This window comes from Ptychodera flava, chromosome 2 (assembly GCF_041260155.1).
Source record: "Ptychodera flava strain L36383 chromosome 2, AS_Pfla_20210202, whole genome shotgun sequence".
Lineage (NCBI taxonomy): Eukaryota > Metazoa > Hemichordata > Enteropneusta > Ptychoderidae > Ptychodera > Ptychodera flava.
The window spans coordinates 30,148,316-30,169,704 of NC_091929.1; the positions used below are offsets into that span (position 1 = coordinate 30,148,316).

At 36.3% G+C, this 21,389-nt stretch overlaps 1 protein-coding gene across 6 annotated transcripts in view; it reads left to right on the forward strand.

Annotated features, from left to right (window-relative positions):
• The first annotated feature begins 1,613 nt into the window (after nucleotides 1-1,613).
• Nucleotides 1,614-21,389, forward strand: part of LOC139118772 (diacylglycerol kinase zeta-like) — a 182,828-nt gene continuing 163,052 nt past the window's right edge. For 2 of the 6 annotated variants that reach the window (XM_070682227.1, XM_070682277.1), the window contains exon 1: nucleotides 1,614-2,003. In XM_070682227.1, the coding sequence (XP_070538328.1) occupies nucleotides 1,798-2,003 (206 nt within the window). In that variant the 5' untranslated portion in view covers nucleotides 1,614-1,797. The remainder of the gene's footprint in view (nucleotides 2,004-21,389) is intronic. The other 4 variants (XM_070682251.1, XM_070682285.1, XM_070682291.1 and 1 more) reach the window with 3 other exon arrangements.

A 21,389-nucleotide genomic window follows, 5' to 3' on the forward strand; every position in this document is an offset into this window, starting at 1 on the left:
ACAGTACTCTTCTCAATTATCATTATTGTCTTTAGTACGGAGGCAGTAGGCGCCTCGAAAGTGAAAGACTTAAACTTTTGCTCAAACTTTCCTAAATGAAACTTTCAACCACTCTCTTGCCAATTCAACAATAAAAATCATGAGTCACCTTGGAAAGTTTTGAACTAGCGATACAAATTACTCAGCATTTTGCGATATTTGAAATTGAAAATGTCCGCCATTCCTGTGTTAACTCGATGGATTAAAAATAAAATTTATAATTTTCAAAAACTAAGATGGTGAAAGTTTTTCTTTCTTCAAAAGCTTTAAAATGAGCCTCACGATTACAAGTGGTAGATCAGAAAAGAGTAGAAATTTGATAGTCCGAATAGCTTGTCCCCGAGGTGCGTACTACCTTAGAGTAATCCATTTACAATGTTGTCTAACTTGTCTCTGTCCATCATGGCAATTTGGTAATTTAGATGATAGTTTACTTGTGTTTAACTGGTAGTAAATACATGCAGAGGAAACGACAGTTTCTTTTTATTAATTATCATGGCGTAAATAAATTATTTTGCTACCTGAGTATGACATGCAGCAAATGCAGTTGCATCTTCACTTTTACATGTATGGCTTCAGTCGGGCTTAGGGTCCATGAATTTCAAAGAATGGCGAAACAAAAGCTACTACTAGGTAGCTGCAGTACTGCAGCTCGAGGTTTTGCCAAGGTATTTGGATAGAACGGCAAAACCTCGAGCTACTGTGCAGCAGCTACCACTATGGGGATAGTTACGCTTGTAACTTGGTAATTACGTCACCAGAAACAAAGAGTGTACACAAAACCGTAGGTTTTCATCAATGACACATATTAAATCCAAAAAAATTATAAAATATTTTATTTTCCCGAGACTTCAAAGCAACGATGAGCTCTCAATCATCGTCCGAGCGCAACAGGCGCTGACTGATCGTGACTTTCATACCGTACTTCAAAACACGGCCTCTCTCTTCCTTTATCCTCGGATTGTACACGAACTAAAAGAATGATGCCTTGCTAAATAAACTGAAAAATTCCCAATTAAAGTTTGCGAATGGTCGAATATATATTTGAATCACCTCACCGCGCCGCCCTCGGCCTCCATGCTACGCTGAGACTGTACTATACTTTTCAATAAAAACTGCGCCCTCACGCAATATTGTCCAGTGTTATTAAGACTTATGTTTTTACTTTTAATAACACATTGCATTATCCGCGGCCGGGATTGTTCACTCGAAAACTTATACGTGCGAGTAGATTATTGTGATTTGAAACGCACTGCGGAGGAGATCCATATGTGGTACCTATCTATTGACATCAAGTCCGGACTTCAACGCGACAAGCAACAGTTACTAGTTGCGACATCAATTATTTGTTGTCACGGTAACAGTGATTTATCGATTTTGAATGCAATGTGCATGCTGTGTCGCAAAGATTTGTTCAACCGAGTGAAAACGTTTGGAATATACAAGATAATACAATTTAATAGATAATGGGCAATCAAGCCTTATCGAAATGGGAATTACGTAATATAAAATGATGTTATCATTTTTACTAACTTAGATGGCCTTATTTGAATACTTCACAAAGTTAAGGGATCAAAAACCTCAGTGAATGGTTCAAGATGGCGGCTAGCTTGAAGACTGTTGTTGTGGGCAAGTTTCATTCATTTTGACGCGTAAACCTGTGGAGTCGGGGAGGCCGTTAACAGTATTTGTGGAAGCGCAGATCAGCCATACCAGCGGACGGGACATATTTCCACCTGTCGCGAAGGATATGCTAATATGGCTTCAGGCTCGGATAATCCTACAATCAGCGTTACGGGCTGCGGGAGTTTTGAGTCGTCTGGTTCACAGCCCTCAACACCGACTGTTCCAATAGTCGACGAGACAATCCCGGAGCGGTTCGAAGAGGAAGACGAGTTTTTCGAAAAGGATATCTCGGACAAGTTCTCTCATCAGTTTACAATCAGGAAACAAACATCTTATAGGTAAGTGGCAACTTTAAGTCTTTTCTTGCCGGCTGAAAAAAAAGTGCAACGTTTACAAGAAGTCGCTGCGGCGTGACGATTTGAGTGCGCAAAGCATGTGTCAACAACACACAGCTTCTCGTTGTTTGCACTTTTTGTCGCCGAGTAACAAGCGAAGAGGTAGATTTGTGAAGTCGTTCTCGCACATCACTCACTGATTTTCGCCACGTTCACAATTGCCAGCATCGGTCATTGTACTCACTTTGTTTAAATACTCGAAAACTGGCGGAGATGAGAGAACGTGCACATACTCGACCACACCCCCACTACACACATACACAATAATCACAAATCCGTGACGATATTTTCAAAACCTTTTATCAGTACATCCCAGGACGAGGAGTTTTGCGTGGGCGTACCGACAACTGCAATGTAATACAGTAACCGTTTCGCTGATGACTCACGACATAACTTTATAATTGTAGAAGCCCCCCCCCCCCAACAAAAAAAAACACCCCCAAAACAAAAAAAAATTATCATATTTTGTCATCAAAACATGAAGCGGTTTAGAGGTTTTCTCTTCAAGCAAGGTCAATCGATGTGCGTATCTTGACAGTGGAATATGATCTGCAGTTTGAGTATTGACACATGTGCAGCAAAGGCAGTAGCCATAGGCTCGAACAGTCCATAGACCGTTTAGAACAGTCTCACAGTGCAGTCTCTAGGGGTACTGTGGTTTTTGGGGGGGGGGATGATGTATCCTGCTCTATCAATATCACTGCACCACATTTATATCGTTATACATGGAAATAGCAAACACCAAGCATAGGTTTCCCTACGTCAAACATAAACAACCACATACTCAATTTAGTTGTTACTGCAAAAGTAGCTCTGCACGGCAGGGCTATGTGTTACCGGCGTTATACGGCCTCTAACCATGGTGGGAGGCTGTATAGCCCTGCCATGCAGAGCTACTGCAAAAGTAAACGAAGACAGAAGCTTACTTTGTGGAAAGTGAATTGTTTCATGTGAGTGTTCAACGAACTATATATTTGAGGGCAGCCGTGGCTACTGTAACAGAAAAAAAACTTTTGTGGCTACATTGCAGGATTAACATGTTTGTAATTTAGATATTTTGGTGAAGTCCCAGGTGCGGCGATAGGTTTTAAATTGGTAATTACATAAATATATTTCTACCAGCGTTCTTCTGAAGTTCAAGGTGAAATTAGGCAAAAGAATACCCCACAAACCATGCTTTTAATCTTTGTTCTGTGGAATTACGCAAGATAATAATTTTCAAATAAACCTTTCGGAGGAGACGTGCATTGTGGAGAAGCATTCAGATTAGTTATTACATACTGATGAATTAGGTCATGCCTCTCCAGAGCTCCACTTGAAATTGGGAAAAAATCCCACGACACCCAGACTTCAATTTTTTTTCCAGTTGTGGTGGCTTTGAAGAAATTAAAAATTTCCTTTTGTCATTTTTCAAAGTTGAAAGGCAATCAAAGAAACAGCCTACAATTTGATGAAACTCTCCAAATCTCCACAATAGCAAAGTAAAAAACAGAGAGAGAGAGAGCGCTAGCTTTATTCTGTGTTCAGCTTATGAAGAATTTCCCAGTTACTATAATTGGCCTGGATGTATATGTTATTTACTGTCAGGTGAAATCAAGTTACAGTGCAATCTACTACGGTAAACTGACACCCAGCCGTAAATTGTTTGGCCTTCTATTTATTAAGTGGCCGCTTGCAATACGTGATATTTGTAAATGAATATCATATAAAGTCTGCGCGTAGAGTTACTCGTAATGAGGTTGCTTTTATGAAGAAGGGAGATAACAGGTATGTTTTTGTTCAAATTCATGCTTTGAGAATGCGCCTAACATTTCACGTTCTATAAATATCAGCTAAACGAAGGAAATTGCGTTATTTTCCTCTTTCCAAGGATGTTATGCCGATAGCAAATTGACTGACAATTATTAACAGCTGTTTCTATAATGTTCCATAATTATGAAAACATATTGGTCATAATGCATGTAAAAAAGTGGCCAGTTGTACAACGCCAGATTGTGCAAAGAGATAATACCCAGGGGTAATTATAAGGAAAAACAGCATGTGTCCCCAAATAATGAAACACAGATTGTTTTTTACGGCATGACTTTGACATCAGTTTGTTCTGAAGTATGCATGTAACCCTTTTACCACCATGGTTTGGCCCAAACCCATTGTTATTAATGGTAAATTTGGACCTGTTTACAGGAAATTGGGGGTGAACAGATTAAATACATCTAATGCGATGACTGCCCTCGTTAAAGACAGATTATCCATACACAGGGAATGGTTTCACAGCCAATCAGAGTACGAACGCTCAAATTCACACTTCACTGTTGCAGTTTCTTGGTGATTCCAAGTGCATTGTCAATGAATTTGCATGTGAATAACACCAATGAGCATTCACTGTATGATGCCAAATGACAGTTAACAGACGTATCTTTAGTATTTATGAATTGTTTTTGTGAAACCTTAGCAAAGCAAATATTCAACTGTGAATGCCATTGGTGTGTTGGAAATTATCTTTTATAAATTAATGCACACATTTTTTTGATATTACACTACTTTTAAAAAATATGCTATGATATGATAAATTGTCGTTCACTGATACTTTCTGAACTTTTGTCTCCGTTATCCATTTACTATTGCTACACATTTATAGACATCCAGCGGGGCATACCGATGTAATGTAATGCAACAGGCTGAAGTCGCACAAGGATATCCATTCATTCAGATACAGTGTTCTCTTTAGCTTTGATAAACAGAGTGATGACTAATTTACATAACAATATTAAATTTGCATATTATTTTGTCATGAAAATGGTTATGCTTCAAAAACAGAGGGGTGGCCCACCCCTCAAAATCCCTTCATGGATAACCCTGAGATAGGTGTATTGGTGAATAAAAAGTAAAAAAAATCTGTTAAAAGCCTGTTGGTGTAACTTGTGGCAAGTTTTACAGTATTCTGCTTCTGTATATCAACTACCGTGTCTGACCCTAAACGAATGTCATGCTGGAATTTCAAGTATTCTTTTTTATCAACACAGCTTGTATGTATGTATGTATGTAGTGATCATTGTTTATTGTTTATAAAAGAATTTTAGTCCGGACTTGAATACAATTTTCAACAATAACAATGTAGATTATACTCATATAGGTTGTGTTGATATACTAAACACTTGGCATTTAATTACAGTTTAGGGATTCAATATAGAAGTCTAGGGAAACCGCAACACAAAAGTTCTGAAAAAATAGCTAAGATACAGCTTATGGAGCTTCAAACAAGGACCGAACCAACTGACAAAGATATGGGTAGATGAACCGGTGCTGTAGATTGATACGTGTAGATGACATCTTCAGTCATCATGAATTTGACTCAGAAATACAACGTTATTTGATTCCTTTTCCTGCCAGACAGTATCAGTTCCCCATCTATCAAGTCAGTAAGCACAGGATTGAGACCAAATTTATACATATTTCTACCCCGTTGGTTTTGTGTGTTATAGCAGGTCCTAAAAATCATGTTTACAGGAAAAAGTATCTGAGACAGGTGTCTTGCATGTATATTTAAAATTAAACCAACATTGCAAATATGATCGGGAGCTGTTGAAAACTGTGCTCAAATTTGGTGGTGCACGTCTCCGCTCAAAGTGAAATTCTCAAAGTTATCTACCGGTAGTCCTAACTTCCTGGTGTGAATTCCATACCGGTATGCTAATGAGCAGTCATCCCAGGGACCTTTTCTAGAGAGGTGTTGAATTCCATACACACACATTAGTGATAATTTATGCATTGAAAGATTGAACAACAGTGATGGTCATGCCAAAAAGGTACTAAAAGGCTACTGGTCTCAGTGCTTGCTTCAAAGGGTGTAATGTCCCTGTACAATCATGGAGGTCTTCGTTCCTACCTCCATGGTACAATGGTACAATTTTCCAGCTATATTGACTTGTAAGAAATGGTAAACTGTTTTGGTGTTGTTGACAAGTAAATTCTGGTCTGGACTAAAATTCAAATGTAAACAACAACTTTAGTATATTTTACATGTAAAGACACTGTATGTTGACAGACTGAATAATTTAATTCCACCATAACCATGGATAACCATGGATTTTGGCCAAACCATTATGGCAACTTGATACAGACTTTCAGAAAGGTAATCTTTTAAATTGATCATGTACAGTTGACTGGTAAGCAATTTCAAGTTTTCCCAAAGTGAAAATTTTTGCAGTGAAATTGTTAAAAATATAGCTAGAAACAATTTCAAAGTTGTTTTCTTAATCTTTCCATTATTATTTTCGTTAGATACACGTGTTTCATTAATTTATGATCAACAGATCGTCAAAATAATTAGGATAGTCTATGGCAAGAGTCTTCACTCAGTATTTTTTAATTTTAGTTATAGATGAAGTTTGTTCAAAATGTCAGTGTTGTGCCACAGCGTGCGCCAACCGTGTACAGTTTAGCGACAGACATTTGTCTCATACCCAGTCATAGCTATGTACTGTTCCATACTCCACATTCATGCCTTCATGCGTCATGCTCGCCAATATTTTCATGTAAGCACCGCCTACTTTGCAGGGGCAAAAGGGTCAAAAGTCACAAAATCCAATAAGTTTGCATTGTAAAGGCTGTTTTACTCCTGCGCTCACCGACGGAAATTAGAGATTTGCACTCAATGCAATATAGTTAAATAAAATGAAAGTGAGCGTAAGTGATTGTTCCGCTGTTCATCACAGCAAAGTAGTTTACGACAGTTTTTCTTAAGATGACGGGAGTCATAATTTTATAAATTATTTCAGCTGTTATAACAGTACGTGTTATCGTTTTGGTGGCAAAAAATGTGCCCTTGTGTGATTAAATTGTTATTCACATTCGCACTGTTCTGGGGAAAAATGATTTGAAATGGTAGTGAAATATGGAAAACACCTATGTGTACAGAGTCATGATTTGCTGTGGTGCATTTTAAAATGAAATTTATAATGGTTGAATTGAGGCACTGTGGTACATTTTTTGTGCACATAGTAGTAGCGGCATTGGCAAGTTGTAGTGGTGATTGGAACCTTTTTTTATTAATAATAATAATAAAAAACATGCAAGACCGAAACTTCAAGCAAAAGAAACCAGGGAAGGAAAATTTACACAAGAAGCCATGAATAAATTATTATTTTGAAATGGCAGTTTTTCAATATGAGAAAAATTCTCATTAAAAATAGACAGACATCGACATTAGCAATCGCCTGCCTTTGAAAATCTTTGGCTTGAATGTAATATGTATGAAAGGCATAGCCTATAGCCGTGCATGAATGAATGCTGATGGGATAATGTAGAGTCTGTTTGGTCGGCTGTGAAATATCCATTGAGTTGTCCCACAGTGTTTGAACGTAAATGTAGCGTGGCCAAGATGGATTTGCAGGTGCGACGACAATTAGTATAGTTTAAATTTGCTGCCTGGCAACAGTTGTGTCATGGTTGTTGTAGTAATATTGCAGTAAATTGAATAAATAACGGTAGAAATGGCATACAATTAAACCTTAATGGATGAATTTGGTAACTTGTGATAACATTTTAATTATTTTTTTCCAGACTGAGAACAATGTGTATTTTCCTTTCATCAAAGTACCGGTATGTCAAAATACCAAGTATTTCTCTTGTTAGCAAGATGCCTTGTCTGCAATATGTAATTTGTAAAGTGTTGACAAATGTCACCACATTCTAGTACCGATCACGATTCAGTTCTCAGTGATAACATTTGATATACAATTCATGTTTTGACGTTAAATATTAAGCAATTTGACTTGATTTTGGGAATTCAAAAGTTAAGAAACATGAGAAGTCACAGCCAGCCTATGAAATGACTTGAAGCTTTAGTCCGGTTGCATTTCAAAACTTGTTTCCTGTTTTAACATGTATACACCTTGAAACTGAAAGTTTTAAACTTTCGCTCCAACTTCCTCTTGGAAAGTTTAAACCTTTCCCTTTCAAAATTGAGAATACAAATCATGCATAACTGGGCAAATTTTGGTACCAGAGGAAAATATTTAACTTTACCAATATTTCAAATTCCAAATTGGAGTCTTCCCTATGTTGTCTCTATGCCCGGGAAAAATGAAATTGTCACTAAAAATGAGGGTGAAAACTACTTTTTTGCTCAGTTTGGTTCAAAATGAGTCCAGACCATGTGGTAGAACAGCAAAGTATTGTAGGAAGTTTGAGAGTCTCAATATCTGTCGCAGAAAGTAAGTTGGTCTTAACTGTTATCTGTCCCGGAAAATAAGTTGGTCATAACTGTTCCCTCAAAGATGTCAATTATATAACTCTTATGACTCAACAAGATTAATTGGCTGATTTCAAATACATATATTTGTCCACTCCTTGTACAGTAGATAAAGCATGTACTGGTATACACATGTACTGATTGCTGACATAATTTTTTGGTTTATACATACATAGGAGTATATCAAAAATTAAATCATGAGCGCAATTTGACAGTAAATCTAAATATACATGCATTGTTAACAGCAATAGATTCTGACCATCAGAGATAAGACTCTGCTCATTGTAATCACATTTTATACAACGGTTTATCACTTCTGTACTGAAACAATATTAACCGACGTATTTTGAGATCGATTTATTACACATTCACCACTAGTCTATTGGGGCTTTAACCGACGTATTTTGAGTCACAGCAGCTTTACAATTGTACTTTTTACAAGATGGCAAACTTTCCTATATAAACTAACAGCCATATTTGATACTGTCAGTATTTGCAATCTTGCTGGTAGGGTACGTTAGTGCGGTATGTGCAGTCAGATTTGTTGAATTTGTACTGACATCATCAATTTTCTATTTTTATGATACCTTTTACGATTTTGATGAAACATCTGGTCCTCAGATTGCTCTAAATAAAACGTGGGATTTGAAACATTGTTTTTATTGTGTAAACAGATGTAAAATTTTGTGATTTTGTTGACTTTTAATGATTTATATTACCGTCAGTTATCCTTTTCAGTTTCAACTTTCTAATTTTTTGTTACCTCAGAGATGGCGGCCATTTTGAATTTCAAATATCAGTAAATCTTAGGTAATTTGTTTCCCTAGTACCAAAATTTGCACGGTGACCCCAATTTTTATTCCTGATTTTAAAAGAGAATGGTTGCAACATTCCTTGAGGAAAGTTTGAGCAAAAGTTTAATTAAGTCTTTCACTTTTGAGGTATGTACTACTGGTACCTCAAACAAATTTGTCCTGTAAATGTACTGTATGTATGGTGATACAAATAGTTCAGCAGATGAAAAGATGAATAAATTACCTTTAAGAATTTCTAGAACATCAGTGCAATGTTGAGACTGCTTTGTTTTGATACACTTGTTGACTTCATTCTATAATCGTACAATTCTCTTTCTTTCTTCTCAAGTAGAAATCCAAAATTTGAGTGACCTGTACTGGTACAATCAACAAACATATGCAGCAACAACCAAACAATTTTTTGTACCAAGTCAGAGAATGACAATCATTAGGTGAGCAGTTCTAATGGTGTGCTGTGATCAGAGCATTTCCTAATTTACCTGTTAACCCCCCCACCCCCATCCCACCCCAATCCCTGTTAACAGGTCCACATTCGCCATTGATAACGATGGGTTTGGGACAAACCATGGTGGTGAAAGGGTTAAACAATGGTACATGTAGCTGCAGTAAGTTTTGCATCATACTTTTTTCCACACTTTTTTTACTACATTATCATGTACACAGGTCAGTTGCACGACCGAATTTCGTTGAGCATGCACTCTAACCATAAACATTTGATAGAAAACTGGGGTCTTTGCCCCAACTGATGTTGTGAGAAAATGCTCGTTTCATGTTGAAAGTGGGGGTCTAGTGCCTACCACAGTGGCCATCACCGTGTATCCAGCCAAAAGTAACTGTGTTTTCAAAAGCTTTCTAAGATACTACATGTACATGTAGCAACAATACTGGGCCTGCACTGAAAAATTCTCCAAATTACCATCATCTTAGGGGGTCAAGTTGATTCCTCAAGCTATAAATAAGACCTGTTTGGTAATGAAGAGTTGGCCCAGTGTTGTTTCAGGCCTTCAAAGATTGCATACACGTATTGATACATTCAGTCAAGCTTTAACATGAGGAGCAAGTGTACTGTGGCCTTCAACTTTGATGCTGATGATTGATACACTGTTGATATGCGCCTGTTTTGCAGGAGAAATCATTGAAAGCGGATAAAATACATACATCTCAAGTTCAGCACAAGCTCTTAGGCTTTACATAGGAAATGCACCACAGAATAACCTATAGATACAATCTCTGGTAGTATTTTTAGCATTCAAATATGGCAATGTTGGTTTTTTGAGCAGGTGATTCTATAACCTAAGTATGCCAGTGTATTAATTATAAAATGTATTTATCCCCTATAAATATACACAGAGTAAATTTTCAGAACACGACTGTTTTGAAAGTCATATCCAGTCGCACTGCTGCACATTATTTATAGCTTTTATTCCGTAGACCCGGGCGAAAAAAATGATTTATTTCCACCGCAGGAAGCTTCTACTAACAGTTTAAACAGTAAGTGAAACATGCCTTAATTAATTCTACACATCAATGCTGTCCGACAATAAATTTGCGTTGGCAGGATAATGTTCAATTCATGTTTTATGTCTGTATAAATGTTATTAATGAAATAGGGTGGATGTCTGTACCTTTGTGTGTCAGCCATTTCCTCTGTGGATATATTGATTTGAATACTTAATAAAATGCATGCTGTTTCGTTTCATTCTTTGTCAGAAGGGCAGCATCTGAAATTCTGCGTCTAAGAGAGTGATTTCCGCGTTTGGTTTATTTTGTTGTGTGCCTGAAGTTGTACCGTGGAACTCCTTGAATCAGAGACAGAATGAATATGCAAATACTTGGCTGTGTTTTTAATAGAAATTTAGAAAGTCAGGGTTGAATATTTGATGTAAATGAAGTCAGGGAAGATTCATTTCACTGTATAACAAAGAGGTGTGCAGTATTTGCAAATGAAATGAGCCAACTATTAACCCTTTGAGTGCTGTAATTTTTCCCACCAAAATTTTAGTGCAACATTTTACTAATTTTTATGAATTTTTCTGAAATTTGTTTGATAATAATTGACCAAATGTATATTACATTTCATTGGCTACACTTTTTTATCAAAATTTTAGCAAAAATCTGTAAAGAATTGACGGGGATATATTTTATAAAGGTGACAAAAATTGACTTTGGCGCTCAGTGTTCCCCTTGTTTTCTATAAGATGGTTTGAAATTAAATGTAACTTTAAATGTAACATGCTTACCAATGTGTGACCACAGAACGTTTTTCAAACATCTTTGAAGAATGTCCAACTAATAATTTTTGAGTTTTGACTCAAATTTGGCTGCTCAAAATACATGTTAAGCACCCGTGTTTAATCATGGAATCCATTGCCAAGGATTGAAATAATTACATTTTCAAAGACACTACATGTATGTATGTAGCTTAAAGGCCTGTGTCAGGCGTCAGATTGTCTTGCCAGGAAATTTACTTACAAGATTACAATGTCAATGAAAAATTAAAAGGCTATGACACCTCAGTCATCCTCCTGCAGACTAGAACAAACTTGATCCCTTAGATCAAGTCCCCCACCTTTTAATAACTGGAATTGAAAGCATCTCTTAAGGTTGGATGGTATTTTTGAGTATTATTCAGTAAATTCTCGATCGGATTGGAACTCACAATACCGGTATATGGCACCCAGTATGCAAAACATGCAAAAACATGCAAAAACATATCCCAGTAGCCAATGGGGCTTTCAGGAGTTATGATACAGAAGTTGATGTGCAGTTCATGTGTAGTCAGTATCAAACACCATAAAAGTATCGTAAAATTCACACATGTACATGTAGATGAGTATAACATATTTTTCATATTATAAGTAACTAACATATAGTATGTCAAATTTTTTAGCTCCGCTGTCAGCGACGCGGAGCTTATCAAATAGGTTGATTATCCGTCGTCGTCCGGCGTCCGGCGTCCGTCGTCCGTCGTCGTCCGTCAACAATTGCCTTCTCCTCTGAAACCACGAGTCCAATTGCTTTGAAATTTTATATGCATTTTACTTGGGGTGACCTCACTTCAGTTTGTTCAAATCATGGTGAAATTTGCATATTTGTATTTTTGGGGCATTTTTTGGTGTTTTTGGTAAAAAAATCTTTTTCTCTGAAACCGCTTGTCCGATTGCTTTGAAATTTGATATGCAGTTTGCTTAGGGTGACTTAAATCAGATTTGTTCAAATGGTAGTGAAATTTGCATATTTGTATTTTTAAGGCAATTTTTGTCATTTTTGGTAAAAAAATCTTTAAAAATCTACTTCTTCAAAACTACTGGTCAGATAGCTTTTATATTTGGTACATATGTCCCTAGGGATGATCTATTTCAGATTTGTTCAAATTGTGCAGAAATATGCAAATTTGCATTTTTAAGGCAATTTTTGCCATTTTTGGTCAAAAAATGTATTTTTCAAAAAGTACTGGTCTGATAGTTTTGAAATTTGGTATACAGGTTTCTATAGATGAACTAAGTAATATATATTGAATTTCTGATGAAATCTGTAATTTTGTATTTTTGGGGCAATTTTTGCCATTTTTTGGTCAAAAAATGTGTATTTCCAAAACTACTCATCTGATAGCTTTGAAATTTGGTATAGAGGTTTCTACAGATGAACTAAATGATATTTATGGAAATAATGATGAAATCTGCAATTTTGTAATTTTGGGGCAATTTTTGCCATTTTTGGTCAAAAAATGTGTTTCTCATAAAGCACTGGTCTGATAGCTTTGAAATTTGGTTTACAGGTTTCTACAGATAAGCTTAGTAATATATATTGAATTTCTGATGAAATCTGTAATTTTGTATTTTTTGGGCAATTTTTGCCATTTTTGGTCAAAAAATGTGTATTTCCAAAACCACTTATCTGATAGCTTTGAAATTTGGTATACAGGTTTCCATAGATGAACTAAATGATATTTATTGAAATAATGATGACATCTGCAATTTTGAATTTTGGGGGCAATTTTTCCCATTTTTGGTCAAAAAATGCGTTACTCAAAAAGTACTGGTCTAACAGCTTTGAAATTTGGTATACAGGTTTCTATATATGAACTAAGTGTGATATTTTGAAATTATGATGAAATCTGCAATTTTTATTTTTGGGGGCAATTGTTGCCATTTTTGGTCAGAATATTTTATTCTCAAAAAACTACTCATCAGATAGCTTTGGTTGACATGTTCTTAGGGACGATCGGATGTGATATATTCAAAGTATGATGAAATCTTCAATTTTGTATTTTTGCAGCTTATTTTAGCCACTTTTTTCTGGCCACTGCATTGAGTTATCAAAGATTTCCACCTTCTTCATCAACATGTGTCAAAAATAGTTATTCTGTACATAAACACAGCGGAGCTATATCGGCCGCTAGGTCGCTTGTTTTTTCAAACTAGTATCTGTATGAAATTTTCAAACAGTTGGTCAAGTGTGTTTCTCTTCAGAAAGAACTGAACACTACTCATGTGGATTTCCGGCATTTCACAATGAGCACTCCTTTACGCAACTTCTTGAAATGTGTGAAGTTGCCCTCTTCGATAATAAATAAAACAAGCCTAACACATTGTGCATCGAGTATGCATATTTCCTCAGCATACAACGTTTGCAAATTGCATGACAGAGGGTCATTTCGGCTTATGGTAAGAAGTAAGTGAATTTGTCAAGCCAGCGACTTGACTGACATACAAAGAAAGGTAGTCTGGTGGAAGTTGTTGCAATTTGTAATGTTCTGGAATCATCCCTATTGGCAATACATAACCAATCGTTTCACAGTCTGAGAAGAAATATTGCAGAAATCTCTTTTGTATAATTTGAAGTTTTGTATGTATTTGGTAATGTTTTCTCAACTGAGATTTAAACGTCATTGAAGAGAGACATCTTGATCTCCAAAGGGATGAGTGTAGATCAGATACTTGATATAGGAAATATGCGTTAGACCAAGATCAAGCAACAACATGATCAACATCAAGCAGATACTGTAATCATCAGCATTAACCTAGAATGATGACTACATGTACATAATTTCAAACTTTGTTACATCAACTGTTGCAGAAGGAATGACATTGAAACACTCAGTTTATTTCAATGGTAACTAATAAAATATGTCCACTTTTCCCTCCCATCGATTTTCAATTTATATTACATGTATTATTGCGTGTTTAACCTTGAGGAAATGATAATAAATGTTTGTGAATACGGGTGAAAAAAGTTCATCAAACCCATCTATCTAATAAGATGAGGTCAAAAATATGTTAGATAGAGACTTCAAAATGAATATATTATAGTAAAATATTAATACCACAGACTTCAAAATGAATATATATTATACTTATAGTTCAATATTGAAAAAATTTCAGAGTCCAGATATCTCCACCTGATACACATGTAGTAGTGATCATGTACACATCCTAGGCTACAGTATTCTGTAGACAATTGGCAAACAAAGTACCCATGAAGATGAAAATACTGGTACAGGCAGACTACATGCACTGGGCATTACACAAAGAAGTGATGCCTTGAGTTTTGAAAGGAGTGGGTTACTTAATATATGCTGTCAGCGCATCAGAACTGTACTATACCAGGTACCAGTACATCAAAGGTTCTGATCTGGAATAACAAGGATATGCAATGGTCTGCAGATTTTGTGCACCAAGAGATCACATTATTGGGGTACAAACAAACCCCATATCAAATACATATGGAATTACACATATTTCTCTGCACATTTGCACACTTGGATTTGTTTGTTGGATTTGTTTGTACCTTGGCCTATTCAAATTCTGGGTTTAATCCATCGATGGTCAAAGCTGTGAAGAATGCTTATTCTGGAAATCAATCCAATTAATGGAACACCAAACTTTAAAACTGACAAATTACAGATCTGTTAGACTCTACGGAAATATGTTTGAATATATTTGCATACTAGTTTTTGTTGTTGATTTAGAATGATCTCTATGGCCAAGTTGTATGCACTACCCTCATTTCAATAACGTACATGTACCGTACCTACTGATGCCTGATATCCTGTGCACTTTTGGTAGAAATATCACATCAAATCAATTCCATCAATCATTATGATTCAAGGCAAGTAAATCACCATGAAAGAAAGCGGCGGGTTCTTTTAGTATCCTCTGGCTAAAACATATACAAAATATGCGTGTTTTTCATGGTAGAACATAAAGTGCAGTGATCACTGTAAAGTGCAATTAGTCACTTTATTTTGTAGAACCTACAGAGTTTTCAGTGTTTTTATTTGTGTGTGTTCTTCTGAGATGAGCTTGAAGACATACACTTTGTGCTAGCCACATGTACATGATTACACTGAAACTAAAGGAAATCCTTTGCCAAAGTACATTATTTTCACAAGATCATTTCTGTGATGATTTTATTTAGGCTTAAGCTTGACCCAGGAAAAAGTAATAAAATATGTTTTTTTTTCTTAAATGTCTATACATGTATTTACGTGTAAATTCATACTGGATGTGCTCTCCAAGTTATGCAAAAGCATGCTACACTGTGTCATTTATTTTGAATTTTCCTCCGGCTAATAGTCCTGATTTCAACTCATTTGATAAAAGTGCTCATCCATGCCACGCCAATAGCTTCCGGAAAAAGACAACTAACTTAAAGTTAATTGTTGAATAATGCATAATGACCAACATGGTATTTAGGAAAAGGTTAAAGCATCGTACAGAATTTCTGTCTTTACTGCAGGATGATGTTGTAGCAGTCAATATCCAAACAGCATTATAAAAAACAAAACTGTACTTCATAGGCGTATACAGTCACTCTGTAGATTGAAAGGATTTCATCAAAGCCATCAAGTTGAACATTCCCAGCTGTTGACTGTGATTCATTTCGACCATCTAGATCTATCTGGAGCAGGTACTCATAGCAGTGTATCCTTGTTGCTGACAAACTATAATTAAACAAACTTGATCATTTAGAAGAACTGTACACCAGCATCCAGGTCTGTGGTTATATACCAGCAATTGTGTCATAATTTTTTGATAAATTTATTCTGGTGATGTTTTCATTGAGGAAAGTATTTTTAAGATATAGAGGGTCAAGGGAAAACACAACAAACAATAAAAACTGAGTATATTTTGCTTGAAAGGTTTAGTGGGAATTTGTGTTCAGTGATCTAGATTTAACTGGACAGTGTTACAAGCGGTAATGAGGCAAATTTATGGGTCTCATTTTTCAACAGGATTGTAAAGTAAGCCTGAAACCTGATGTAGCTCAGTCAAATCGACCAGCCTAATGCATAGCCCAGCCAGGGCAGTGTTTCTCAATGAGCAATCAAGAGATTTACTGCACAGTAGAAACGCATTACCCAGCCAGATATGCCGCTGCAGGCAAGCTTTCAGTTTCAACCATCAAGAAAGTTTGATGCCCATGTATGCATTACAAAGCTGCTTGAATTCACTATCTTATACAATACAATGTGAAGGGGTCTCCTATATCTGAACTCGTACTGTGAAAGCCAGTATTTTTTATCTTCTTGCAAAATTGTCAAATGGAAAGACATAAATGTGCCATTTCTCAATTTCATTAAAATTTTCGAGATTAGTCTTAAAATCTGTTGTTGAAAACAAACATATATCAAGCATACATGTATAAATGTATGAATTTCAAATATTGAATTATTAGTCATTAATAAATGTATGATATTCCTGGTGGCAAAATATTCTGTTTTAATGTTTACAACAAGCTGTATGTCTAACTGAAGACAAACAAGTGCTGAATCACTCAACTTGTTTGTATTTATAGATCCAAATTTCAGCACTACAGTAAAATCTTACTCTTAGTCTCTGAGGTAGAGTTCTTCCATTTACTGATACAATGCATGTGGTAAATGCGTTCCATTTACACAGTAGATGATCATGATGGTAAAAGTGTCCCATTTACCATGGCAGATGATTGTAAAGGTGTTCCATTTACCATGGTAGTTGGTGGTAAAATCTTTCCATTTATCTTGGCAGTTGATGGTAAAGTGTTCTATTTACCATGGTAGTTGGTGGTAAAATCTTTCCATTTATCTTGGCAGTTGATGGTAAAGGTGTTCTATTTACCATGGTAGTTGGTGGTAAAATCTTTCCATTTATCTTGGCAGTTGATGGTAAAGGTGTTCTATTTACCATGGCAGTTGGTGGTAAAGGTGTTCCATTTACCATGGCAGTTGATGGTAAAGGTGGTCTATTTACCATGGCAGTTGGTGGTAAAGGTGTTCCATTTACCATGGTAGTTGGTGGTAAAATCTTTCCATTTATCTTGGCAGTTGATGGTAAAGGTGTTCCATTTACCATGGTAGTTGGTGGTAAGATCTTTCCATTTATCATGGCAGTTGGTGGTAAAGGTGTTCCATTTACCATGGTAGTTGGTGGTAAAATCTTTCCATTTATCTTGGCAGTTGATGGTAAAGGTGTTCTATTTACCATGGCAGTTGGTGGTAAAGGTGTTCCATTTACCATGGCAGTTGATGGTAAAAGTGTTCTATTTACCATGGCAGTTGGTGGTAAAGGTGTTCCATTTACCATGGTAGTTGATGGTAAAATCTTTCCATTTATCTTGGCAGTTGATGGTAAAGGTGTTCTATTTACCATGGTAGTTGGTGGTAAAATCTTTCCATTTATCTTGGCAGTTGATGGTAAAGGTGTTCTATTTACCATGGCAGTTGATGGTGAAGATGTTTCATTTGCCATGGCAGTTGATGGTAAAAGTGTTCCATTTACCATGGCAGTTGGTGGTAAAATCATTCCATTTACCATGGCAGTTGGTGGTAAAGGTGTTCCATTTACCATGGTAGTTGGTGGTAAAATCTTTCCATTTATCTTGGCAGTTGATGGTAAAGGTGTTCTACATGTATTTACCATGGCAGTTGATGGTAAAATGTTTCATTTGCCATGGCAGTTGATGGTAAAAGTGTTCCATTTACCATGGCAGTTGGTGGTAAAGGTGTTCCATTTACCATGGTAGTTGATGGTAAAATGTTTCATTTGCCATGGCAGTTGATGGTAAAAGTGTTCCATTTACCATGGCAGTTGGTGGTAAAATCATTCCATTTACCATGGCAGTTGATGGTAAAGGTGTTCCATCATCATTGTAGTTGACGGTAAAGGTCACCGTGTGCAATTTACCATGGCAGTTGATGGTAAAGGTGTGTTCCATTTGCCATTGCAGTTGATGATAAAGGTGTTCCATTTACCATGGCAGTTGATGGTAAAGGTGTCCATTTACTACCGCAGTTGATGGTTAAGGTGTTCCATTTACTGTTGCAGTAGTAGGTAATGGACCTCCATTTACTGTCACAATGGATTTGAAAGGTTCTCCATTGATTCGTACAATGGGTTAAGCTTGTATTTTCACATTTTTTGACCTAGTGGGAGCAAATCTAAGAAAAATCATCAACAACTGTTTCTCCCTTTACAAAAGGTAAACCATGTTGTTGTCCTGTTTCATAAGCTCTCGCATATCTCCTTGTACCTACATGTTGATATGGAAATTATTTGATATACCCTGGCATAATTGCTGAACACTGGTTCAAGACTCTGTATTTGATTTCAATGATGTCAAATTGTACTGGTAGTGCTATCTACATTTGTAAAATTTAAATCAAATTGCTTGAAGGGAGCTTACATAAGCAAGAGTAATATTCATTCTACTGTTTATATTCATACACAGGAAACACTTACCAGTATCTGTTTACCTATTTAATGGCTCATCAATGCTGAAAAGTGTTATCCCAAAATATACCTTATTTTGATATTTTTTCTTCTTTTAAGGAACATCCTATTTGAAATTCTGCTCTTCAGCTGAATATAAATATTATAATACTTCTACTATTACAACTGTATATGGACATTAAAAATTTTTCAGATTCACAAAACTGTATTAGAACTCCCAGTGTTAAATGTTTAACCCTTTCACCCCCAGTTCCCTGTATACAGGTCCAACTTTACCATAGAAAACAATGGATTTGGGACAAACCATGTTGGCGAAAGGGTTAAGGTGTACAGGTTGGGCATGTTGCACTCATAGTGTGAAGATGACAGGCTGTGATATCATGGTTATGGATGACTTGGGTCAGCATACAGAGAGAACAAACTCACTTCTCCATACTTTGTTAAAAATGATGCTTTGCGTGTTATTGACCCAACTGAGAAGCCTGAGCACACATCGATGACAGATATAATGAATGCTTTCAAAATATTTTTGCAGAATACTTATCTGGGACAAATTTTCTAGGCTACTGTAGTGTCTTGCCCTCATTTTCAACTCAAAGGTACGCATTTTTGAGAGCACAATCAGGGCCAGAACAGATATTTCTCTTACTATTTGTGGTACATGTACATGTAGTTTGACGTTGTTGAACTGTAAGGAGACTGTCATTTAATGAGTTTTATTTTTACTGGAGTAGAAAAAATTTGAAACAACGATTGTTGAATTTTGATCATGTTTAGTTAGCAATCATCGTCTTCTTAATCAAGAAGAGCTGAAAGGACTTCCATATCTACTTTTTTCAAACGATTTGGTTTTTAAGGCTGTAATACCATCTTTATGGGTGCTTTTAAGTAGCCCAGTTCCCCCAGGCTCATGTTTTCCTCTGTCAATGTTATCATTTGCGAGAATAATTGGCCATTTGTGGAGTGCTTGCTATGTAAACACCGACATTGATAATGGTAAATAATGTGATGTGGGGTATAGATTGATGAAATCACAGCCACAATGCTTGCAGACAGTGTCATCTGTGCATTTCATTGACAAATATTGACTGTGTTAGTAGCTATCTGAGAAATTGGCTCTGCAGTTCACCTAATGATGTGGACATGACTGCTGTACCAATCACTTGTCACTCCCAGCTGTAGAAATTCTCAGGTACTTTTGTTTTTGAAATATTATGAGTTTCATCATCATGTGCCTCAAGTGTACAATAGTTTGCTTGACTTTGAAGTGGCTGCGTCATGTTTTACTACACATGTATACTTTATTCAATGTTATTTATGAAAAACACTGATAGCTCATAAATTATTTGCAAATCAACTACTGATAACGCCACATCACTTTTGAAAAGGAATGGTCAGGTCTGAAACATTATTTCTTATCTTTATATGTGTTTGATTCTTCAGCTATGTAAAATTCTAATAATTTTTAGACCTTGTGATATTTTGTGAGCTGAACATAAAAAAAAGCTCCAAGCAGTGTTGATCTTTTGCACTAATACTGTAGAAGTATTTGTGTGGAAGTAGGAAAGAATCCCCTGACCTCTATATTTTTTGTAAGAATAATGATGGCACGTACTTTTTGCTGTACACTGACTCATTTGCTCATGTCTGTGGAAGAGAGCAACATGCTACATTTCCATTTGCAAATAAATTTTGACCCTGTTACTTGTACCGTAGACTTTGGTACGGTCACATTATTTTCATTGTCAGGGATGGACCCATATTCAGTGGATGGGTGTGAAAGGGTTTCAGTGAGATGGTTCCATATTCAGGAAATGGACCCCTATTGAGGGGATGGGTGTGAAAAGGTTCAAGGATCGACCCAAATTCAAGGGATGGTGTGAAAAGGTTCTAGGGATGGACCCGTATTCAAACGATGGGAGTAAAAGGGTTCTGGAATGGACCCATATTCAAGAGAAATCTGTGTGAAAGGGTTCTTGGGATGAACCAAAATATAAAGGGTGGGTACCGTACATATGGTATGTATGAAGGGTTTCATGGACAGACCCACATTCACTTGGTTGGTGTGAATTGGTTCAGGGAATGAACCCATATTGAAAGAATGGGTGTAACAGGGTTCTGGGAATAACCCAAATTTAAGGGGCGGGTATGAAGTGTTCTGGAGATTACTTAGTTAAAAATCAGGCAATGGGTGTGACAGGGTTCTGGTTAAACTTTTATACTAGTATTTTAGAAATGGTGCAAAATATGTTAATGATAATTGTAGTGCTGTTGACAATGTGGCAGGCAGGAACATTTTCACACAGTCATCATTTAAAAAATGTACATGTATGCAGCGTAATCATGGTGTGCATATTCTCAATTATAGTTGATTTTATCGTAAAGCAACCAAACTAGCTCGGTAAATAGTCAATGCCCCCTGGTATACGGTAAGTGCAGCTGCCATTGAGCAAGTAATTTGTGGCTATTTTTTATGGATTTGTCAATGAAATGGCCTTTTCTTTTTTGGTATGCATAGGAACAAAGCGTATACAAGGCTTCCAAACAT